At 32.7% G+C, this 22,314-nt stretch overlaps 3 protein-coding genes across 7 annotated transcripts in view; all 3 read right to left on the bottom strand.

Annotated features, from left to right (window-relative positions):
• The window catches only part of LOC105838625 (fibrillin-2), a 43,955-nt gene extending 41,511 nt beyond the window's left edge, over positions 1-2,444 (bottom strand). Inside the window, exons 1-2 of one of the 5 annotated variants that reach the window (XM_036286561.1) lie at positions 2,115-2,444; positions 1,558-1,903 (exon numbers count right to left, since the gene is read on the bottom strand). The gene's annotated coding sequence lies outside the window, so the exon portion shown is untranslated. Of the gene's footprint in view, positions 1-1,557 lie in introns of all 5 variants that reach the window. The other 4 variants (XM_036286562.1, XM_036286563.1, XM_036286564.1 and 1 more) reach the window with 4 other exon arrangements.
• Positions 2,445-4,116: 1,672 nt separating this feature from the next.
• Positions 4,117-9,752, bottom strand: LOC105838621 (the record flags this gene model as incomplete). Its single annotated transcript, XM_036287524.1, has 3 exons — positions 4,117-6,517; positions 6,984-8,968; positions 9,164-9,752. Coding segments are annotated over 3 exons (3,156 nt in total), but the record flags the coding sequence as incomplete, so codon positions are not given.
• A 2,422-nt stretch (positions 9,753-12,174) lies between these two features.
• LOC105838627 (G-protein-signaling modulator 2) lies at positions 12,175-20,674 on the bottom strand. The gene is made up of 9 exons (XM_036286565.1): positions 20,191-20,674; positions 18,819-19,184; positions 18,290-18,432; positions 17,723-17,962; positions 17,067-17,535; positions 16,604-16,821; positions 16,396-16,540; positions 16,067-16,261; positions 12,175-15,416 (listed from the first exon to the last, which is right to left on the bottom strand). Exons 1-9 carry the CDS (start codon positions 20,233-20,235, stop codon positions 15,405-15,407), a joined length of 1,833 nt encoding a protein of 610 aa, XP_036142458.1. The 5' UTR covers positions 20,236-20,674; the 3' UTR covers positions 12,175-15,404.
• Between the last annotated feature and the right edge of the window lie 1,640 nt (positions 20,675-22,314).

The raw sequence follows: 22,314 nt of genomic DNA, 5'->3' as shown, positions 1-22,314 counted from the left end.
AGTATTTAGCGGTTTCATTTTAAATAATGTTTCTGAAATATAGAAAATGATAATCTTATATGATAACTTTATAGACACCTGTATCTGTAAAATATATGTTGTTTTTTTATTTTCTATTTTGTATTCTTAAAAAGCAGAACACACAAAAAGTAATAAATAAGTATTAAAGTTAAAAAACTTATTTATTGATTAAACTAACATAAATATTTTATTTATAACGTTCAATTTATAAATAATTATAATACATACTTGATTATGTTTCTTTATAATAATTTTTACAGATTTAACTGTCATAAAGATTTACTTAACAAATATAAACACTATAAAAATGTCATAGTATGCGAACTGGATAAGCCATTTAAAATCAGCGCAGCATTAAAAACTTAGAAAGAATTTTCATATAAAACTTATACATATATATCCTCTTTTTCCTATTTTGCCGCGTGAATTCTCGCTGAGAAACATAACATGTGATAATTTGCTCATGACTGTGATGACTTTCCGGAAGCGCCAAATTAGTACGACGAGATAGAAGCAACTATCTTCTGATATAAATATCCACCATTGCATTTTGGCGAGCGAGAGGCGAGAATTTATGATTAAATTCGCACTGCTGCGGCGGATAATTTATCTCTTTATTAAAATGTATTTATATACCTTAATGCCGTAGACTACAGAAAATAATTTACAAATTCTATTTTAACAGTATTAGGAACATTCTAGTTTTCCTTCATCTGCGTAAGAATATCTGAATACGTAATATGTGAGATATTTAAGAATAGGTACTTAATAATTTTTTTAACTGGCTGATGCAAGTAGAAATTCAGACATGCACACCTTTCCTCTTTTTCTTAAAAGCTTAAAAACTATGCAAATATATAGATGTATTTACTTTTTTTTTAAAAAGCTTTTTGTTCTTTTTGTTTCTTCAATATCAAAGAATTACTTATTTACCTTTTTTTCAATCAGAAAAAGAGAAGCAGGTTTTAATCAATGAGGTAACATGTCTCGCAAATTTTCGCGTCCGTGTAACTTCTATTCGTTATCATAAAGGCGTGACCAACGTTTGAAGCCTATCTTTAAAGTTCCATAAACTTAAGACTCCCGCAAAAAAAAAAGAAGAAACTAGCCTTGTTCGTACGTCCTGTTACGAGCGGAATGAATTGAGATAGGACTTCGAACGGAGCGTTTCAGCTTTGAGCATTTTACCACCGTAACGAATGAGCTCGTAAAGTCTGCACCACGACGTTATCGAGCCTATTGAGAGCTCCTCTTTGCGAGGAAGCGTAAATTTCCGAGAAAAATTTGTTTGGTTACATAATAAGAATAAGAGAATAAGAGTAAAAGTGTTTTTCCAAGAGAACAAAATTTATTCTTTTTTAATCGAGACTTCATATACTCCCTTCTTTCTAAAAAAAAAGAGTATTAATTTGTTCGATTTAGCCAGAAAAGTTTTTTTTGCGAAAAAAAAATAAAAGAGAATATTTTAGAAGATGCAGGGAAATGGAAAATTTTTCGACGAATAAAAAAAGGTCTTGGAATTTTTTCGGTACGTACCTGTTTAAACGAACAGCAGTCTAATATAATTCCATAACTAGCATGAGTCGCTCGCAAATATAATTCGCGCTAACAGATCTGCGACACATGCGTGGGTTGGTTGATGATCGCGCATATCGCGATTAACTGTGTTCGACGTGACGTTATGATCTCCAACGATGCGCGCGATCACGCGTGAATGAGCCGAGAGCCGCGATCAAAGATCATTCTCAAAAAATCGCTCGGTTAGGTCAGCACTTTGGGAATCGAGTCCCAATTCAGATCCGCGGTTCGATCAATAATTCCCGACCTCGTGCCGCGAATGATCTGTGATACGATTGGCAACGTGGTGCTCAAATTTTCCTATCTAACGTATAGAAGTGAAACAGATTTTTGAACAATTATTTAAAAATATCAAAAACTGAGAACCTCAAAATTATCTTAACTCCAATTTTTCTATGTGTGTAATCGCCTATATAAATAAATATTTTGAGACATAAAGTATTAAATACAAATGTTGAATAAATTAAATATAAATTAAATATTGACCAACTAAAAAAAAAAGACTTAAAACAGACCTAGAAGTGAAATTTTATTTTATCTAGTTTGTCTTGTTTCTTCGTTGTTCGCACGTTATTACGAGCAATAATACATATACATTTAAATATCTCGAAAATAAGTAATATACAGCTTTCTTTAAGTTAAGATCCACGTCACCAATGGGGAATATTAAAATAAGAAAATATCTACATATATTTCTGAACACCTACGCGACTTTTGATTTCCGATGGACCAGCAATCGATCTTTCGGCCCGCTCGAGATCGATCGGTCCCAAGGGAGACGGACCTTAGAAAGATGCGCCGCGACGGGACTCGACGCGAGACTGGAGCCATAGATTGTGAACTCGAGGAGAGGGCTCATCTGGGAAGGCTCTCTCTCTCTCTCTCTCTCTCTCTTTCTCTCTTTCTCTCTTTCTCTCTCTCTCTCTCTCTCTCTTTCTTTCTCGCTCTGTCTCTCTTTCTTTCCCTTCAGCATCTTCAACCATCCTTATCTCTTGCTCTCTGTCTCCGTATCAGTCTCTCTTCTCTTCCTCTGGTCCATACATCGTGTCGATCTCGTTCTCCCCCTCTTCTGGTTAAGATGACGACGACGACGACGACGACAAGACGGGCCCACCCCTTCTACTTAGCTGTTAACACCACGCATGTGTAAAGGCACGGACACGCGCGCGTGCATACGTTCCGAAAGGATGCGCTCCAATGCTTGATCGATCAGTCATGAATATGATTTGCGCGAAATTGGCGGAAGTCAAGGGAGTAGGCTTTTTTGCTCTTGTCAATCTACTAATTGCTGCCGATCTGTCTTGATAAGATCGGACGATGCGCTGTGCTTTACTCAGAAAGTCAAAAGGATTAAGAAAATAAATCCTTCCCTCTTTTTCTTATTATTTAAAATTTTGTTACTCCTAAAACTGCTGCAAATGTATTTTTGCCTTTGATATTCATTGCCTAATTTCAATCTCTCTAAGAAAGAGGGGTGTAAAATAAAAATATTTTTTGCTTTAAATTATAGATTGTAAATTAAATTTTGATTATCGGCCAATAGTTTAATCCAACAAGTTAAAAGAGAGTATGATATTTGTGTCGTTTTAAAATATTTATTCTATTGTTTCAGACAATGAATACTTTTGTTTTCAAGCAGGGATGGTTGTATTTAATTTTATTATTTCTTATGTAATCTATCGTGTCATACGCATATAGTTACACCAGGAATAATTATGTAACAAAGGAGTCTTGATTCGCTGGGCTAGATAGATCATCTGCGCATTACTCACGTTTTCGTAATTTCCTAGTTAATATTGGATGAGCTTTCACAATTTTCGTAATTTTCTAGTTAATGCTGGACATTCTTTCATAATTGCTCATGTTTCGTCTAAACGTATCGAATGAGGTTGTGGTTTCAATTGAAAAGTCTCGATGACATTGGCCTTTGAATTTCTGGACCGAAGATATAGGTCGATTCTTTCGGGTCTAAGTAGGATATATGACAGTTTGTCTGTACCATATAATGTATGTATAATGCAACTTGCAAATTCATATACGAATATTTTATTACATATTAATTAATCATAAAGTAAAATTTTAATTATAGTTTTAAAATTGTGGTATATACATATATATAATTTTACACTAATAATAAATTATAAATAATTATATATATCTAAATTTACAATTAAAATATAACTCTTAAATTATTAATTAAAGTAAAAAAAAACTGTTAATAAAACACTGATATTACATTTGCATATCACATTGCGTATTATTAAGTATAAATTATAATTTAAAAGTATATATACGCACATACACTTGTATGTTTAATTTAAAAACTTTTAATTAGTAAATTATTATTATATTTTAGTTCAGCTTAATTAAAATTTTAATTTAGTTTATTTTTAAGAAATCAGCGTAAAATTAAAACTTTTAATGGGATCAATGACTACACGAACTCAGTCCTTTTCATCGGTATTACGTAATCAACATTGTTGGTAATGTTTAACATGATTCCTCAAAATCCTTAGGGTCGGAGGTCTAATAATATGCGGGTGGGAACGCGGCGATGCGGCATCGTGTACGTGAACGTCGCGTACATACGAGAAGAGAAGAAGCCGGGAGAGTGAACTGAGAGATGCACGGCTAATGGGGACGCGTAAAACGTATTCGAGCGCGACTCGGTATATCGAGTTGACTTGCACGAGTTGAGAGGCCGTGAGATGCCAGATAAAACGCGAGGGAACCACGCGTGGTAAAATCCGCCTTCTCATCCACGCGTTTTGGCACAGACGAGGACAGTCGGCGAGGCCGTCTCTCGATTGTTGCGGATCTCACCCACGTGGTTGATCAGCAGTTTGATCAACAACGCTTGGTATCTGTAAATATATGAATATATGTAACGCTTAAACTTGCACTTTATTTTTTAGTTATTTAAAAATTATATTTGTAACATTTATTTAAATGTATATTATGTAAGAAAAGAAAGTAGTATGATCCCTATATTTTGTACCATAATTTTTGTTAATAATTAATATTTTAAATTAGAATCTTAATAATTACTTAGTTGTATTGTTCAATCGATTCTAGACTTACAGTTATGAAATATTTCTGCAACCAGGTGTAATATTTGACAAGAAAGATTACTTTGTACTAGTTCTGAACGTGTCACTATTTTGATCCCTTATTTTACTATTTATTTCCATATCTATTATTATTATGCAATAAATTTTTATTTATAATCTTTGAGTTTCTTTATAATTTTGAAAATAATTCTTCGGGATGCTTAAAACAAGATCGGAATCAAATCGGTTCTCAGGTTGTGCATTCTAAGGTTAAATATCCAGATACAGTATTCAATGCAAGTGCGTACGTAAGTACTTGCGCATGATGCAGCGATACGCCGTAATTGTAATTCGCTACGCGACAGACAAGATCGTCTAACACAAACATGATCGACAGTGATTACTAGCTGGACTAACGCCGATCCTGAATGCGGTAGCAGCTGCACCTGCAATCAGCGTGTAAGCTGCTAGAGCGTATAGCATGTATAATAGACGGGCTTAACTTGTCTCAGTATTTGAATTTAAAATAATATAAACTTAAAGAATTATACAAAATAGAGGTAAGACAATTCTGAAGACAATTCCACTAGAACATACAAGAATTAAGTTGAAACAAAGATTGAAGCTTAGATTGCAGAATCTTGACAATATAGTTAATAAAATTATCAATAACGTTGTAATTAACAATAGCAATCTAAATTGAGGCCGAAATTAATTTAGGCTAATTAGTTAATTTGTAGTTAAAAATAAAAGTAATTTTATTTATTGATTCTACGATTAAAAGAGCAATAATGTTTTCGATGATAGGTACTCAAGGCCGTTTATCACGTCCACTGTACGTCTCCATGCACCCCCTCTCTCATAGACGTCTTCTCTCGTAGTTTCATAATAATCTTGCTAGACCGCGGGGACTGGTCCCGGATGAAAAATGGGTGGATCGCCGTTATTTCTTTCTTGGACGGTCAGAGAGGAGTCATTAAAAGGTGGATCGTGGACAGTCATCAACGTAGCAAGTGTGCCTCTTAAGTGAACAGCACTCTCGAAGCAGCAGCTACTGAAATAGCATTTCGTTCGGCTCTTGCAGGGAAACTAAGTACACATCTCTGTTTATTATAACAGTTGGTAATTTGACATATATTTCTTTACAGTTAAAATATATTTTATTGTATTATTTAAATTGCTTAAATTCTTAAGTATTTTTAAATATATTATTTAATTGTTGAATTATGATGTTCGTAAACATAATTGATTAGCTATATTACGCTACTTCGTAAGGTAGAATCTTATCAATCCTTCTTCCCCTTTGCCTTATTTTTCGCTCTCTCTGATAGCAAATTATCAACGTAGGTTTTCCTCGTTTCATACGCAGCATCTATGAGTGATCTTCTTTGCCAGAAGTTCTTCTTTCTCTTATCGATATTCTTCGCATATCTTCGCAGTTGTTTATTTATCAGCTCAGCTAGGTTCTCCAAATAATTGGAATAATTTGTTTGACTGTCAGTGATGATGGTGATACATTGACTTTTTAGTAACTCGTCGTTGATCTTCGTTTTTATCTGATGATTTTTCATAATTTCGTCTCTTGTATATTTTGCCAGGTCTAAAGCAGGTAGATGAACAGATTCTAGTGGTTTCAGAGTTCTGTATTGCCTTGTGTGCGGCAGACAAAATACCATATCTTTGTCTTCTATTAATTTTAACTGCATCCCGTTTCGATTCGAAGATGCGTCAGATTTCATTTTTGAGGCGTACGCATTTAAAAAAGCTTCTCGCAAATCCTTTCCACGCTCGGGTCGACTTGAATCCTTCGACTGCCAAGATTCTTTCAACAATATTATTTCTTGCTCTTTGCTATTATCTCGACAGATCTAACAAATACATTTCTTTAATTAAAAAAAGAAACAAAGTCTTTTTCTAAAAAATCAACTTTAAAAAAAAAATTATAAAATGTGAGCAATTTTAAGAAATTTAAGATCTAGGCTTAATATTAAAAACATACTATTTATTTCTAAATTATCCCAAATTTGAAGATTGTAAGCAGAATTTGTTATAAATTTTTAATGTTAAGAAAGCAACAGACTTCACACATGCAGATTCTTTAATATTTGACAACGTTGGCAAATTGCTTTTAGAACAGAATCCTTGTTGACATTCTGTGCCAGAGATTGGCAGCAAAAATTAAACAGATCCTGCTGACAACCTGATGTCAGGAGTTGCGTAAGACAAGTAAGCAGGGCCTGTTCGATTTCTGTTGTCAGTCAGCTAACACGTGCTGACCAAATCTTTTGGCAGTTTGCCAACATTCTGTTAACATTTTGCTATGTTAATATGTTACTTTTGAATAACGCGACATGTAGCTTTCTTGATTAAATTAAAATAAACGCATACCTCTATTGCATCCCAAGCATCTGTAACAATCTGAAGAATCCAAAATGGCGATTCCAAAACTTGGCCGTTACTCACGAATTGTTTTCTCATCGTTAACAGACTTGATCTTGAAGACGTTCTACTCCCCGATTTTGTTTTGTTGATATCTCCCGTGATTTTCACTTTTGCTTGGCTCACGACCGTCCACTCGACATCGGTGAGGGGCCAGCTGTTGTTGAGTACAAAAGCCTCTATGTAATACAAATTTTTCTTCTTCCTCGCATTTTCGAACTCTTTGTTAATGTCTTGGTTTTTATTTTCAGTTCTATAATTTTCATCATTTACGCCAGAATGGTTTAGGATCACTAAAGGTAACAAAATCGTTGACCCGCCTTTCACATCGACCAAAATGTTATCATCTTTATCAACAATTTTTACCCTGATCTCTGCCAGATTGTAGGAGGTTGTCAACCTTACTGAAATAATGCTTCTCTCCGAAATCGATCGTAGAATCCATCGTGAGATACAGTCTCTCGCATTCGGAATGTATGTACCGATTAATTCGTCGACTGTTAGCTTGGGCAGTTTGGTCTCCAAGGACAGAGGCCGTTGGTCACCCAGTTGATAGAGTATCGGATCACCTTTTATGGTAACTATGCGAATCGCCCAGTTGAGTTCTTTGAAGTGTTGTTTGTCACTCCAACCATAAGCGAACACTGTGTAACCTTCCGGAAGATGATTGTAATGAGCTGGAATCACGTGATTCATAAGACGCGTTACCTCACGTCCGTTTTGATTGTTAAAAACACGCAGTGCGAAACGAGGGAGATTGATTAATAGTTCGAAAGCTGCGAAAACTGATTCTGCAGGCTTAGGATTTATAACAAGTCTGACAATTGGGAACCATTGTTCTTGCCTGATGCTCCCCACGATTCCTCTGAATTCCTGAATATTCAAAACGTGAATAAAATCCTCAGAGCAAGGATACAGATCTTGTAGAAGATTTTTATGACGGTTGATAACATTCCTCAGTAACTGGCTTACGAAAAATGAGTCAAACAGATCAGATATCTTCAGGAGTCGTTCGCGAATTTGCGTATGAAGAGTATGTTCGGAATTGTGAAACTGTTTGTATTTTTTTATAAGAGCCATCTTGAGAAAAGATTGAATCATCGTCGCAGCTTGATCATCGGTCGAGCCTTCTTTATGTTTGTACATAGGAAACCATGTTTTTGAAGTTTCCCGTGTGATAAGGTCTCGAAGAGTTTTCTGATTGGTCGTTAAATCTAGGTATTCTGATCTAATATACGGATTTAGGAAAAATATTCTTAAAGAATAAAGGAAGTCTTCAAATTCCTTATCGGGAACAGTTTCCCTGATCAACCGAACTTGTTCTTCCATGAAGAAATGATGTATTAACGTTCGGAAATTCTTATTTTTTCTTGAAGGAACAAGTTGCAAGTTAGGAATGTAGCTTCGATAAAAATTCTGCAACATCGCTGGATATTCTTTCGTTCCAAACGATCGATACATTTTGCAGAGATTATCGCTAATTGTTTTTGATATCTGCTCGATTCTGACGGACTCTGTAGTCATCAGCTGTTGCACAGTCGCCCGATCTCCAAGATGGAAATTGGTGTCGGAAGAAATGATCATCAGGCCATAGTCCAAACGGCTGTTAATTCGCAAAAGTTGTCTGCCAGCTTCTAATTCCATAACAGTCGACTTATTGCCGGTTGTAGAAATAGTTATCGATTGATTCGATGAATCGGGTACGTGGAACCAATCGTACTTTTCTAGGATTAAGTAATCTCTTTTATGCAAATCGGCATTTTTCATCTTCGGTGCGGTGCAAAGATTGACTAAGAAGAATTTCTTTTTCGGGGAATCGCAGAACAAATACAAAGGTTTGTATCCGGATTTTACAATCTTGTCAATGTTGTTGTAGGTGTCTGTAAATTTTCAAATCAGAACAAAATTTGAAAAAACTGATTTGGATTTTTAATATGTGTATTTTATTATCTTGTTTATGTAGTGAAACTTAATCTATTTCTGATACTGATATATTATAACCAGATGTTTGATTAAATTTTAATAATATTATGTTTTAGGAAAGTTTGTAAGTCATGGTAGGTTTTTGTATATTTATAGATACTTGATGGCTTTTGTTTTAATTGTGCGTACATGTAAATGTATGAAAGTACCTGTTTTCTCCTTTTTAATCTCTTTTGTACTTGCTTTTGGTACTTCTGCTTTTCGATTCTCATTATTTATCTTTAATGTGTCGCCTGTTACTTGAATCGAGCACTGGAAGTACTCCAATTTGTAGAACAGATGTACGTCCGTCACGTATGAAGCCATCTTATTGAAGTCGATCCATCGATTAATATCTTCCGTTGCTTCTTCTTTCGACGTGATGGGCAAGTCTGGTACTCTCTGAGATCTCGTTCTTCTTCGAGTAAATTTATTAGACCGCTCGATCTCGTTCGAAGAGATCGAGTTTCCTGTAACGTCACTTTTATTGCGAACAACGCTCCCGTTGCAATACTTGAGAGGACTAATTACTCGTAAATAACGAATCGGGATGAAGTAGTCAGCAGGATCGATTACATTTTGTGAAATGGCCCATTTTAACCAGCGATGAAATTTCCACTTTGCTAGTGGAGGTTTTACCTTAAAAGGTAATTTAAGTTGAAACCAGTTACAATCGGGATAAAGAAAGAAAAATGAGTTTAAATAATTTCATAGAAACATCTTATAAAAGAATATTTAATATGTTTAACATTATTCTGGCTTTCTTTATACATATTTTAAGTTTTTGTGCTATTTAGAAAGTTTCGTTTTTTTCAAGAATTTATTTTTTCTTTCTCATCATTTATAAAATAAATTATAATAATAATTACACAAAAGTCAGGAAATTAACTGAGATTTGATACTCTTACATCTTTAGGATCTAAAGGAACGTCGCGCGATTGGACGACGTGGATTATGTGATCCCAGCAGGGCGACAGACCGGGCACTATGTCACTTCCGAGTTTTCGCGTGTCGCCCAAGAGCAGGAACAGTGCGGTCGGTTGAGGTTTCTCGGCGGGCGGCTGCGAAGTTTTTTCAGATTTTTTTGTCTCGCTATTTGTATTAGCAGAGCTTTCTATTCGGAAATACAGGTGGGAATAATGTAACGTGTAATCAAAGAAATGCCAATTACGTAGATTGTCATGAACACGTACATTCTGTGAACACACCTGAAGCGTAATCGTGCTCGATTTGTGATGTCCATTCGAAATGTTCGGAATATTTCGTTAGGAAATCCCATTTGTCTTGCAATGACAAATGCGCGACGTTTATCGTCAAACACGTCCAACCTGTTGTTAAAATTTTCTAGGTATTAACTTTAATATTACCGCAAAGTTATTACTCAGGTCACACGAGCGAACGGTTATAAAGATATCTCTTTAATATCTTACATCATTAAACAAATAACAAACAACGTTTTTATGAAGTCTTTTCTGGTGCGAATATTAACTTAAACTTAATCTACTATTTAATTAATAATGTTGTGCAAATAATATTTTTGTAAAGCCCATGATTCTTATAATATCTTTATCAACAAATTAATATGAAACAAACGTCATAATGCAGTATTATAAATAATATCATAATTGTAAAACAGTAAATAATATATTATATGTATAAAATAAGTCATAATATAAAGAAAGTAATTAATTCGTTGTTTTCTGATCTTGAATTATTTTACATTACATATTGCAAAACTTTAGGCGCTATTGATAGGATCAATTAGAATGATTTATTAATTTATAGCAGATAACAAAATTAATTAAGCTTAAAGAAAGAAATTTTTTTTAAAACTAAAATAGTCATTGCTTTATAAAAAATGAAATAAAAGAGTGAAAAAAAACGAATGCCCACCTGTAAGGCAAGTAATTGGATGGAAGTCGACAACCTCGCGGTGTCTGGTCCAACTCAACGAAGCAATCTTGAGCAATGCTTTAGCGAGGAGCATCGGCCATAGTTCGGAATTGTTGGATGTGCACGGTAAAAGAGGCCTGCCATTTTTATCCACGGGAATAGTGTCGTCCACCAGAATGCGACGCCAGCATCCCATGTGATGTAATCTTATGACATACTTTCCTAGAATATATCGGCTAATATTGTTTAATTTACTGGTTTTGGAAATGCAAATGGTTGAAATGGCATACTACTCAAAATATAATATTTATAAATAATATTCAAAAAATTATTAGCAATTTTAGAATCGGAGATTCAACAATGAGCATCACAGATTTAGAAAGTTTCTATGTAAACTGTTATAGAAATAAATTGCGAGCTGAATGTTATATCCACCGTTTGGGTTTATCACAGGTCGGTGATGGGAGCCTTTCCCAGCTTTGTTCATGGAATACACGTACATCCAACCATACCAGGGACTATGGCGACCAGTCCAGACGAAATTTGAGCCTTCCCCGCTGATTTCTAAACCATGCTGACCGCAATATTGCAAGTTCACCAGTGCAGACACGTACCATCTCACAAACTAGAAATTATCATTAACACTATTCTTGTTTACTAATCTGCAGCAATATGCAAGTCGTTACATTTTACGTCCAATTACAACTAAAGAAGTACCTCGCTGTGCAGCAGGTGTTTATTATTCGTGATCAGATCAGGATATACCACGGCAGTCGAAAATATTGTTGGAGAAGTCTAAAGAAATATTTCCGTTTCCGTGTACAAATAACATATTAATATAAATTACGTGTATTACTGACTTAATTTAAAATTTGTGACATTAAAAAAAATTAATGTCCGTTATATGAAGTGCAAACAGTGATAGTACAGTCAAATGCTTCAAATCCTTTGCTCGTATCCAGTGATCAGGTTGTAAGGACCGTGGCATCGCGACACGTTCTGCATCTAGGAATAATCCGTCTTTAGGGATTCCCCATTTCTCGTTGTTCAGATCGGAATCCTTCCATTCAGGCCACGACGTTACGTTTGCGTCAGGGTGGTTAGTCTCAGCGGAAAAAAAGTTTTTTGACTTTTCCGACATATTACGGGAAAAATAGAAAGAAAGACGCGGAAAGCTGCATCTTCAAGAGATAAAGAGGTCTGCATAGGGTGACAAATTGTAAATATTTTATTTCTGAAAAAAGTATATACTTTTTATTGATCCTTTACACATTGTATACTATTATATGGACAGAATGGAATGTATTATTTATATATCTCGATGATCGTGAAACTAAAAATTACATATCGATTAGTACGAAGAACCTATATTAATGTTTAATATAACGAATGTTTGTTATATAAAAAAAATAAAATAGAGTAAGTAGAATCTAAAGCATCCTAAGAAACAATGGTAAAAAAAGAAGAATTACAAAGATTTTAAGATTAGCCTCTCAGAAAGGATTTCTGATACCAAGACAAAAAATATTCTTGACATATTTAATCTTATTACAACCTCATATAGTATAAAACTAAAACAAGATTAAGAATAAATCAGAATCTTTCTATCTTCAGATCGGATATTCTTAAATCTAGAATATCATAAGATTGTCACAAATTTACTAAATCATTCTAAGAAAATTAATAAAATAGCATCAAAAGTCATTTTATTCTAAATTTAAGAACTTTCCATTTAAAGATAAAATATTTCTTCTTTGATAATAAATATGATTGGCTTGGCGCTATGTCGATCCTGTTTTATGATAGATCAAAGAATGATAGCATTAAGTCCAGAAATCTTTTCTGTGAGTGTAGTGTCATTTGCCTTTTAGTATTTTCAGTAATAATTTTATCTTCTCTCGATGTATTAAATCAAAGCTCTTTCCATGTATATACACTTCTTTTGCAAATATAATTTTATAACCATACATAGCAAAAGATACTCAGCGATCTCGATTCGGTATATCACTATTCTTGCACTTTTGTTAAGTCAATTGTCAACTTATATTTTGTATATTATATCGATATTGATAACTTTCTTTTTTCTTTTCGCATAAATGACAACGTCGTTGTTCAACTCGTCGCTAATCTGACGTTTCAATCGGTATGGAATTACTCAATTATGTACATATATTTAATTATTAAAACATATAAGGCGCTACAGCTAAATATGTTATTACCATTCGGCTAATTAATCCTAATTTAAATCCTCAAATAAAGTCTGTTTAAATAGATACTGTGTTATAACAAATAGATTTTAAAGTTTCAAAACTACTCAAATTGAAAATACGCCGGAGAAAACTAATTCTCTAATCGCGAAGAATAATAAGTACAAAGAGGTGAACTATACATATATCATTTAATAGTTTCAGAATAGAGGGAAGGAGGGTACTCAAATTTTGGTATTTAAATTCAAGGATAAAAATTAATACCTGTTCTTCTTGGTTTTTCTTGGCAGTACCCACCCTGATTTTGTCAATTAAGATGTAATGTCAGACATGTGTATCGACATATTTTTACAATACAATAGTAAGCCTTTATGGAAAGAATTTGTGCGACAATAATGCGCGATAGAGATTCAGTCGATGTAAGTTTGCGTCCTTCTACGTTCAACAGATTCTTTCCCTTTCTCAGCATGTTGAGAATCTTTGGCACTAATATTCAATATAGTTTCCTATTGAATATGTAATACACCAAGCAAAAATAACATTTATGCACCATGTTTTTTTGAAGCTATAAAGAATCAACTTTAGAATAACTTTTCTTCTATCTAAAATTCCTCAAAAATATTTGATCCAACAGTAACTATATATAATATATATATCTTATACGCAAAAGTGAATCAAGAAGTAAAGTGTATAGTTGTTTGAAGATCGCAATCGACATACTCCCTTACTTAATATCTTCGTTAACTATGTTTACACGTTAGTTTTAATCGGATTTAATAACTACCGTAGTTTTTAAACAGACCAATCGCAATTATTCCATTTTTTCGTTTAAAAACTCGATAGTTATTAAACCCGATTAAGATTGACGTATAAACGTAATTAATGACATCGAAATCTCTGGAATAAAATTTAGTGAACCACTTTTGGTATACGCGTTCTATTACAGTATCATCCCTATAATATATAGCATAAATGCGGCATATCTTTTTATAAGCTTCCGCAATTTGTTTGCCTTTTTTGAAATAAAAGAGAAAAATATGATAATGCATGATTATTTAGTTCTATATTCACAGCACATACAATACTGATGTTAGCCAAACCAAAATTAATAGAAATGTGAAATATGATCTTTCAAATGCGTATGCGATTTGCGCGATAATGCCGAAAACAAGAGTAAATTGAAATAAACTTGCACCGAAGTAAAAACCGAACAAATTTATTTGCTAACCCAATAATATTAATTTAAGTTTTTATTTCTTTTATTTTGTGAGATGTGAGAAAATTTCAAGTATGTTTGTTAAAAGTTTCTTGATTTTATGAACGGTAGTATAAGTAATGCATATATGGTTTCAGTCACAATTAGATTTCTTGTAACCAGAAATAAAAGAAATGTACATAATATTTTATATATTATAAAAAAAGATTATAAGTTTACTTCACTTTACTTTTACACTTTACTTTTTGACCTTTCCCGTATACACAATTTGTTTGGTGGTGTTATCTGTTCACAATTATTTAGCAATCAAAAGAGCTACTAATAGTGAAACTCGGCGGTGCGCAAATACTTTTTTCATTCATTGTATAACGCCTCTACGCGTAATATATTCTTTCAAAAAATAATCTTGCTTCTCTTTATAGAGATGGAAGTAAATTGAAATATGCACGAAAAATATATATATATGTATATAAAATAATAAATCTACAATTTCTTGAGAATGTGAACATTGAAAGATTCTTCGCGTTTGTTACGAATGCGAATGTTTGAAAATAATTCACGCTCTCAAAGGCTGGCAGTGTTTGGAAAAACCTGTTTTTCCACGCGCAATTATAGACCTGTGAAGCAGGCATTATAAAAATCTTGATACTACTAAAACCGATAATAGTTACTGGCATGTCACATAAATCTCGACCATCGTCGGCCCGAAAAACGCATTACATTAATATGTGACTTATTCAGAAAACTAACTTATTTAGAAAATGTATTACTCAAGTCAGTAATTTATTCTATGAAGTAGTCAGAAACTAACGGCAGTTAGTCATTATTAGATAGCCAACTAAAAAGTTATTTTTATTATTGCATTGTTTCGTAATGCTTTCGCACAACTGACTTTTAGCAGTCGCTAAACTACAGAATCGATTACGGGAGTATCAATTAATTATTACGTTGTAAATGCAGCAGTCTACGCGAATGAATAATTAAGTCTATCTGAACGGAATCGAAGACCTGAGTGCAAAAACGAGTTCGTTTCTTCAACTATTTCCATACCTGAAGGATAAAAGAGAAAATAGTACTTTAAATTGTAAATAACACAAACATATTTTCTGCTTATACATCTTCGAAATATTTTAAGTTAAAATCTGAGAACCTTTTATAGTTTTAGTGACAGATGAGCAAAGAAATTAATATTTAGGTGACACGTGGACTTCTCATCTTTATCAGGTCACTATTATACAAACATCGTTCCGCGCGCAATTATTACGTAAAGCTAGTTGCAGACAGTCTCCTTTAATTATCAGTGCAAAAGTGTGTGCGCGCAAAAACGAGATATCTGTTCGGAAATTTTAATAATTCTAGAGCCGAGAGAGACTTACATCTCATTTTTACATTAAGCGTCAGTTTGCGACAGAACTTCGAAGTATCATTAACTTTCACTAGTAACGTTTAAAAGAACGTCTTCGCACTCTGGAATTTGCTTCGCACAATCAAGATAATTCGAGTCGTTGCCTTTTTGAATTAGAACCCGACCGTTCAAACACAGAATCTTCTCTATTAAGCAATCACGTAGGTAGAATTGCGACGATGAGCAAACGAAGGCATTGATGTAATCGAGAATACATAAAATGTAAAAATGCAGCAAATGGGAAATAAGTCTCGAGGATTTAAGAAACCGTCTGTTCTAGTTGGTTTTAACATGCCTTGCCGGGTCCAGAAGCCCTTTGATCCTCCATACGACCAGCTTGAAGTCTTTGGATCAGAGCAAAGAGATCCTCTTCGGGCACAGTGGAACCTGAATGAGTTTTTCCATTGGCTCTTCGGCCCCTTTCTTCCTCGGAATCTTGCAATGTTGATGCAGCTGGTAGAGGACTTCGTTGGTCTTCTAGACGCGAACTCTGAAAGGAGACATATAATATCTTATATGAGATGTTGCTCTTTCTTCCACAGATAAGAGAAATTATAAATAGATAATGAGTAATCAGTATAATGAGAATTAAGTAACAGTGACAGTTTTTAGTTAGATTCAAACCTGGCATTTGACGAGCATCTCAATAAAGGAATCGTCTGAGTCTTGATTGGTATTCAGCCCTGGTAAATAGGGCAACGTTACTCGTTGTTCGTCCATTCGTTTGCTTTGCATTCCTGCGATTAATTCCAGCAGATCCTCGCCGTCCCTGGAAGTAAAATGAGATGATTTATGCCTACTTAAAAGAAAGAATTAATGTATTTTCACTTACTTGTCATCCATATCTGATATTTCTGGCGTTGTTCGATACTTTGGATTGCGTTTTGTATTGAGAGCACAGCGTTGATCATCCATTCTGCCTGATTGAAATCGGGACAGCAAATCGAAAAAGTTATCTTCTTCCTTTTGAGAAAATTGTGCATTGTCGGCATTGTTGTCTTTGTTCAACACGATTTTCGATTTGTCTTTCTGCTTTGCGTCGGGTGTGAGCTAATTAAATAAAATAATTATTAGTTTAATTAATTAATTTAGTGTTAATTGAAAAAAATATATATTTTATAGAAGAAAAATTTATTTTTAAAAAATATTATTTTATTTCAGTTTTGTAAATATTAATTGTATTTTAAGTTAAAAAAATGGATAAAGTATAAATAAATTAAATTATTAGATGTATAATTATTTTCCTGCTATCATTTTGCCAGTGTAAGCTCAAGAAAAAAGAAAATTATGCAAACCTTAATGAGATCGAGATTGTCCATGCTTTGTCGTCTGAGTCTGTATCTACAGGGCATGGTTGTTGGAACATTCACTGCATTTGTCAATTTTTGCGTGTTCAGATTCTCTTTGTTGCTTTCTTGCTGATTCTTTTCCAAACCGAGAATTTTCTGTAAGTCATCGACATTCATTTGTGCGGTAGCTTGGCCCATTTGATCTTCCAGCTCCTTTGAGATGTGTAGATGTAGATTTGCGTAGTGCAGCGCTTTCTCATGATTGCCCATAGCGGCGTACGCGTTGCCCAGTGACCAGCAAGCGCGTCCTTCGCCAACGCGATCTTTAAGCTGCTGAGCTATACTCAGATGCCACAAGTGATACTCGACGGCTGCCGAGTAATCACGCAGGAGAGTATACGTATTTCCTAGAGAGTAACATGCCTGTGCCTCTACCTCGCGATCTCCCAACTCTTGTGCAAGAACTAAGGTTCTCCTAAAAATTAAATAATATTTTTAATACATAATATAAAATCTAGCTCGTTATTATGATTTAAAATAAAAACAAATTAATCTACAGGTCAAGAAAAAGACAATATAAAATAGATTTTATAATTAAATAATAATTAATATATTAATTAATTACATAACAAGATATGAATTTCAGGATTAAGTTTATTTACTTGTAATGCTGCGCAGCCTTCTCGAACTCGCCTAGAAATATATGCGAGTTTCCTAAATTACTATTGGCTCTTCTCTCGGCCGGCTTGTCACCAAATTCTCTGGCGATTTTTAAACGTTCATTGTGATAATAAATGGCCTGTTGGAAATCGCCCAATAAATAGAATGTATTGCCCAAATTACCACACGCTCTACCTTGAGCTGCAGAATCTTCTAATTCCCTCATAAGTTCTAAATTTTCTCTATAAAGAACCGAGAGATATATTATTGATATCAGATGTACATATAATATACATTTGAAATATATATATATATATTTAATATCATCTTTACGAATTAACACTAAATGTTCGTATGTATAATTAATCGTTTAAATTTATCACTAGCATAAATGATTAATTATACACGCAAATATTTAGTATTGGCTTGTATAGGCGATATTAAATTTATGTATTTCTGATTCTAACTTTGAATTTCTAAGTCATTCAAGCCAGTAATAAAAATTGTTATTAGCTATATAAATTTTAAAGTTAATAGAGGCAGTAATTGCGGATTAATCGAAATCTTACTCATAATAGCGCACAGCCTGTTGCAAACACTGTCGGACATCCTCAGAGAATTCCCCGGGATCTTGATTACCTATTCTACCCGCTTGCTTACCCTTCGCGTGATATACGTTTCCTAAATTATAAAGGGCTCTTCCCTCGCTAAGCTGCACATAAATGATAAATTTACAGATTTTTAAATTGAAATTTGATATTTTAAGAATAAAATTCTCATATTAAAAATGTCAAACTTAAAATAGTTTTCAAATAAGAAGAGTTTTAAGTTGATTAATTAAATTGCACAAAATTCACGTCTACACATGTCATATCGTATAGTATGACATGTCTCAAACATAAATTTATTTTTTTTTTATTAATGTGATTTTGCATACATCTTTATTGTACAACGTATCACGCCTAAATAAACAAATTTTGTATAGTTTGATATTGACATCTTAATATTGATATTCTTAGCTTCTGTGTAAGAAATATAATTCAAAAACAAAAAGTAATATATCAATATCGGTAACTTTTATCTCTTATTGAACTATACCTTATCCCCAATCTCTCTGGAGATCTCCAGATGCCTCTTGCAGCATATCATAGCTTCGTCAAACTTGCCCATAACTTTCAACGTATTGCCCAAATTTCCACTAGACTTAGCTTCGCCCAATTTGTCACCCATATTCCGAGCAAGAGTTAGATCCAGCTTGTGATACTGCATCGCCTTGACATAGTCGCCCAGATAGAAGTATGCATTACCCAATTGGCTGTAGATCGCGCTTAATATCCGCAGATCGTCCGTGCCAGCCTGGATGGCTGCTTGGAAGAACGCCACTCCGGATTTGCAATCGCCAGCTTTGCATAGGCGTTCGCCCTCCAACGCCAGTTCCAAACACATATTCCACCTTTCGCTATTCTGATAAATGTTACAAACATTATTACATAGAATATTATTTCTGACATAAAAATTTTCTGTCTATTAATTGTCAAATTTTGGATGGTATAGAGTATATGTATTTGTAGAGTAATTAGTGAAAAATACAATCGAGTAATTTTATGCAATTATTTGTAAAATAATGCTGAATAAATGATTCTCAATAATAAGACTATCCTCAAGTAAATTTCAACATTATTTTATTAGAAAATATCTTTAAATTGACTTTACAGAATTTCAAATTCTTCAGATAATTAAAATATGTACAAAAACTAAGAGAGCAAAGGAAATTTAATGTTAATATAAAAAAATTTTTTAATTGTATAAAACATATTTTCCATTATTAACATGAAATCGTCCTTTTTATTTTTGTGTATACTTTAATTGTATAAAAAAATTTGAATATGTATAAGGCCAATTCAAAGATATTTTCTAACAAAAAAATGTCAGTAATTTGTTTTCTGACAGAATCTTCTTAAGGTTATAAAATATGCATTTTTTGAAATTATACAAGTTACAAATTATGCAAATATTTATAATATATAAACCATATAGAAAATATTATGCAGGTGAAATAAAACATATTTTTATTGAATAGATCCAGAATAAAAAGTAAGGTAAAAAATTGCAGACATGGAAAACTGCTAAACTCGACACTGGATAATTGTTTTGAAAAAATCAATAATATACGTTTTATTATATGAAATATAAAAAATAAAAAAAAATGAAGGCTGCATCTCTCTATTTTACTTGAGCAAGTTAGACTGTGCTCAGTGAAAACAGAACAAGGTTTACTCCAAAACATGAAAACTATAAAGTGATGTATTTTTCTTGTAACATGATCCCACTTCAAAATACAAGTTATACCATGATAAACCGGAGTAAAAGGGTGCATGAGACAAGATTATGAAGAAACAGGTGTGGCAGTGATAAGCATGAGTCACTCATGGAGAGCTCAGCGTCAGTAATTAGATGTTGATTCACTTACTTGTCCCTCGGACGACAGATTCTCCGCGCTGGCACTTAGAGACATTCTAGTCTATTTGCGACACCTTTGATACCTCAGCAGAATGAGACACGACTCGTTTGAATGCCGTTAAAACGAGGCGACCGTACGTTGCTATCGGTTCGTGATGTAATTGTAATTACTCCTCGCAGCATGATACTTAGGAACTCCGATTGTAGGAATCAGCTCATAGTCGCACCATCCTTTGAGCATAGCCCCTAGGTCCCTTTAATTTGAAGCGAAGAGCTGCTTCGACTCCGACTCCGAGTACTCCGACTCCGAATAGTCTGAATGCGAACGATTCTACAGCGCGTCCAAACAAATGGCGCTGTCGCCGCTGTTGGAAATGTAGAGACTCTGCAGTCAGAGTCTGGTCACAAGACAGTCAATTTTGATTCGTTTGCCATGTTTTTCCTCCACTCCTGAGAGAGAAAAGGATGAAGAAACAGATAAAAAAAAGATAGAAAGAAAGGAAGAATGAGAAAAAAAAACTTTCCCTCTCTTTCAAAAGATCTTGCTATAATCGCCTTATGACCAGACTCTAATTGTAGAGTTTCTAGGTGAACCATTATTGTTGACGTATACAGTGGGAACAGTGGGGGAATACGTTCCTTTCATCACTTTGATACGCATGACTATTTTTTTAGGTAATACCTGGTATGTCTAGATTCTTAGACAGTACAAAATATTTACCGTAGATATTCATAAAAATTCTTAAAATTTCTTTATTTAAAAATATGTATAAAGTATAAAGATCTTTTTAGAAAATTTTTGTAGATCTCGAAATAATACAAAAATTATTACTTACAATATACACAATATACTTTTAAAAAATATTAAATAATATTTTTAGTATTTAAATTAATTAAAATATCTTTTCCTAATGTAATATAAATTTATTCTAACTATTTTTATTATCAATAATAAATAAACCTTGCGGCAAATATTGTGTATTACCTTTAAAAATAAAAAATAAAAAGTTTAAATATTTTACTTATAATAACAATTAAGGTAATAATTGAAAAATATTGAGATATCTTAGGAAAATTTTCTTTAAACGTTTTAAAAATAATTCTTAAAATCTAAGAGTTTACTTAAGAGATTTCAAGGTATTTTAAAGAGTGTAAAAGATTAGTTTAAGTGCTTTCGTATATTTTAAACTATTTTAAAGCATTTCAAGACTAATATGAAGATATTAAAATAGTTTTTATATACTCTCGATGATAATAATTTTATAAGAGTATTTTTTTTATGTACTTTTAAATTTTGAATTCTGTAGTTATCATACTTATAATATTATTATGTTATGACTCTGTTTTATTTGAAAAAGAATGAAATAATTTTAGTAATCTTGATAAATTTTAGATAATACTACAGTTAAATTTTTTAGTTTTTCTATAATTCTGATTATTGTATCTGATGACAATAAATCTGAGCATAAAGTTTTATCCATATAACTTTTAAAAAAATTTAGTTTTTTTATAGCTTTAAAATTTACTTTTAAAGTTATTATTATTTTTGTTTTTTCTATTATATTTATTTTTGTTATTATTAACAATAATAATTCAAATTCAAAAAATCAATAAAAATGTTTAACATAAAGAGATTATTTATATCAGTCTGCAGTCTAGCTTATATGATTTAAGAAAATATTTAAAATATATAATATTTTAAAATTAAATGATAAAAAATTAAATATTGAATCTTAGAAGGAGTGTAAATATATTCATTGTTTATAATATAATATATTAAATATATTAAATATATAATATAATATATAAAATATAATCACTTAAATTTATTGCTTGGATACAATTTATAATTAAATAAATATATACAAATGCAACATTACTTTTAATTCGTATACAATGATTATACAGTCGGCATTGCTATTGTGTAAAGAGCTTATCATCTCAGCAAAGGCACACAAAAGGAGTTGGTCGCCCAGATGTAAAAATAATTTCGTTGTTTAGAAGTGTGCGTATGTAATTATTAATAACAATATATTAAAATATATACTCATATACATATACATATATTTAAATATATGTATATATGTGTATATATATATATATATATATATATATATATATATATATATATATG

This window comes from Monomorium pharaonis, chromosome 5 (assembly GCF_013373865.1).
Source record: "Monomorium pharaonis isolate MP-MQ-018 chromosome 5, ASM1337386v2, whole genome shotgun sequence".
NCBI classification, from domain to species: Eukaryota; Metazoa; Arthropoda; class Insecta; order Hymenoptera; family Formicidae; genus Monomorium; species Monomorium pharaonis.
Note: the sequence above shows the minus strand (reverse complement) of the source record. Positions and strands in the feature narration are given on the sequence as shown.

Coding starts and splice junctions, on each gene's coding strand:
- LOC105838627 (XM_036286565.1), bottom strand. CDS start 20,235: ATGTCTCTAAGTGCCAGCGCGGAGAATCTGTCGTCCGAGGGACAA. Junction 19,185..20,190: donor ATCTGTCGTCCGAGGGACAA/GTAAGTGAATCA, acceptor AACATTTATCAG/AATAGCGAAAGGTGGAATAT. Junction 16,262..16,395: donor AGATGCTCGTCAAATGCCAG/GTTTGAATCTAA, acceptor GTCTCCTTTCAG/AGTTCGCGTCTAGAAGACCA.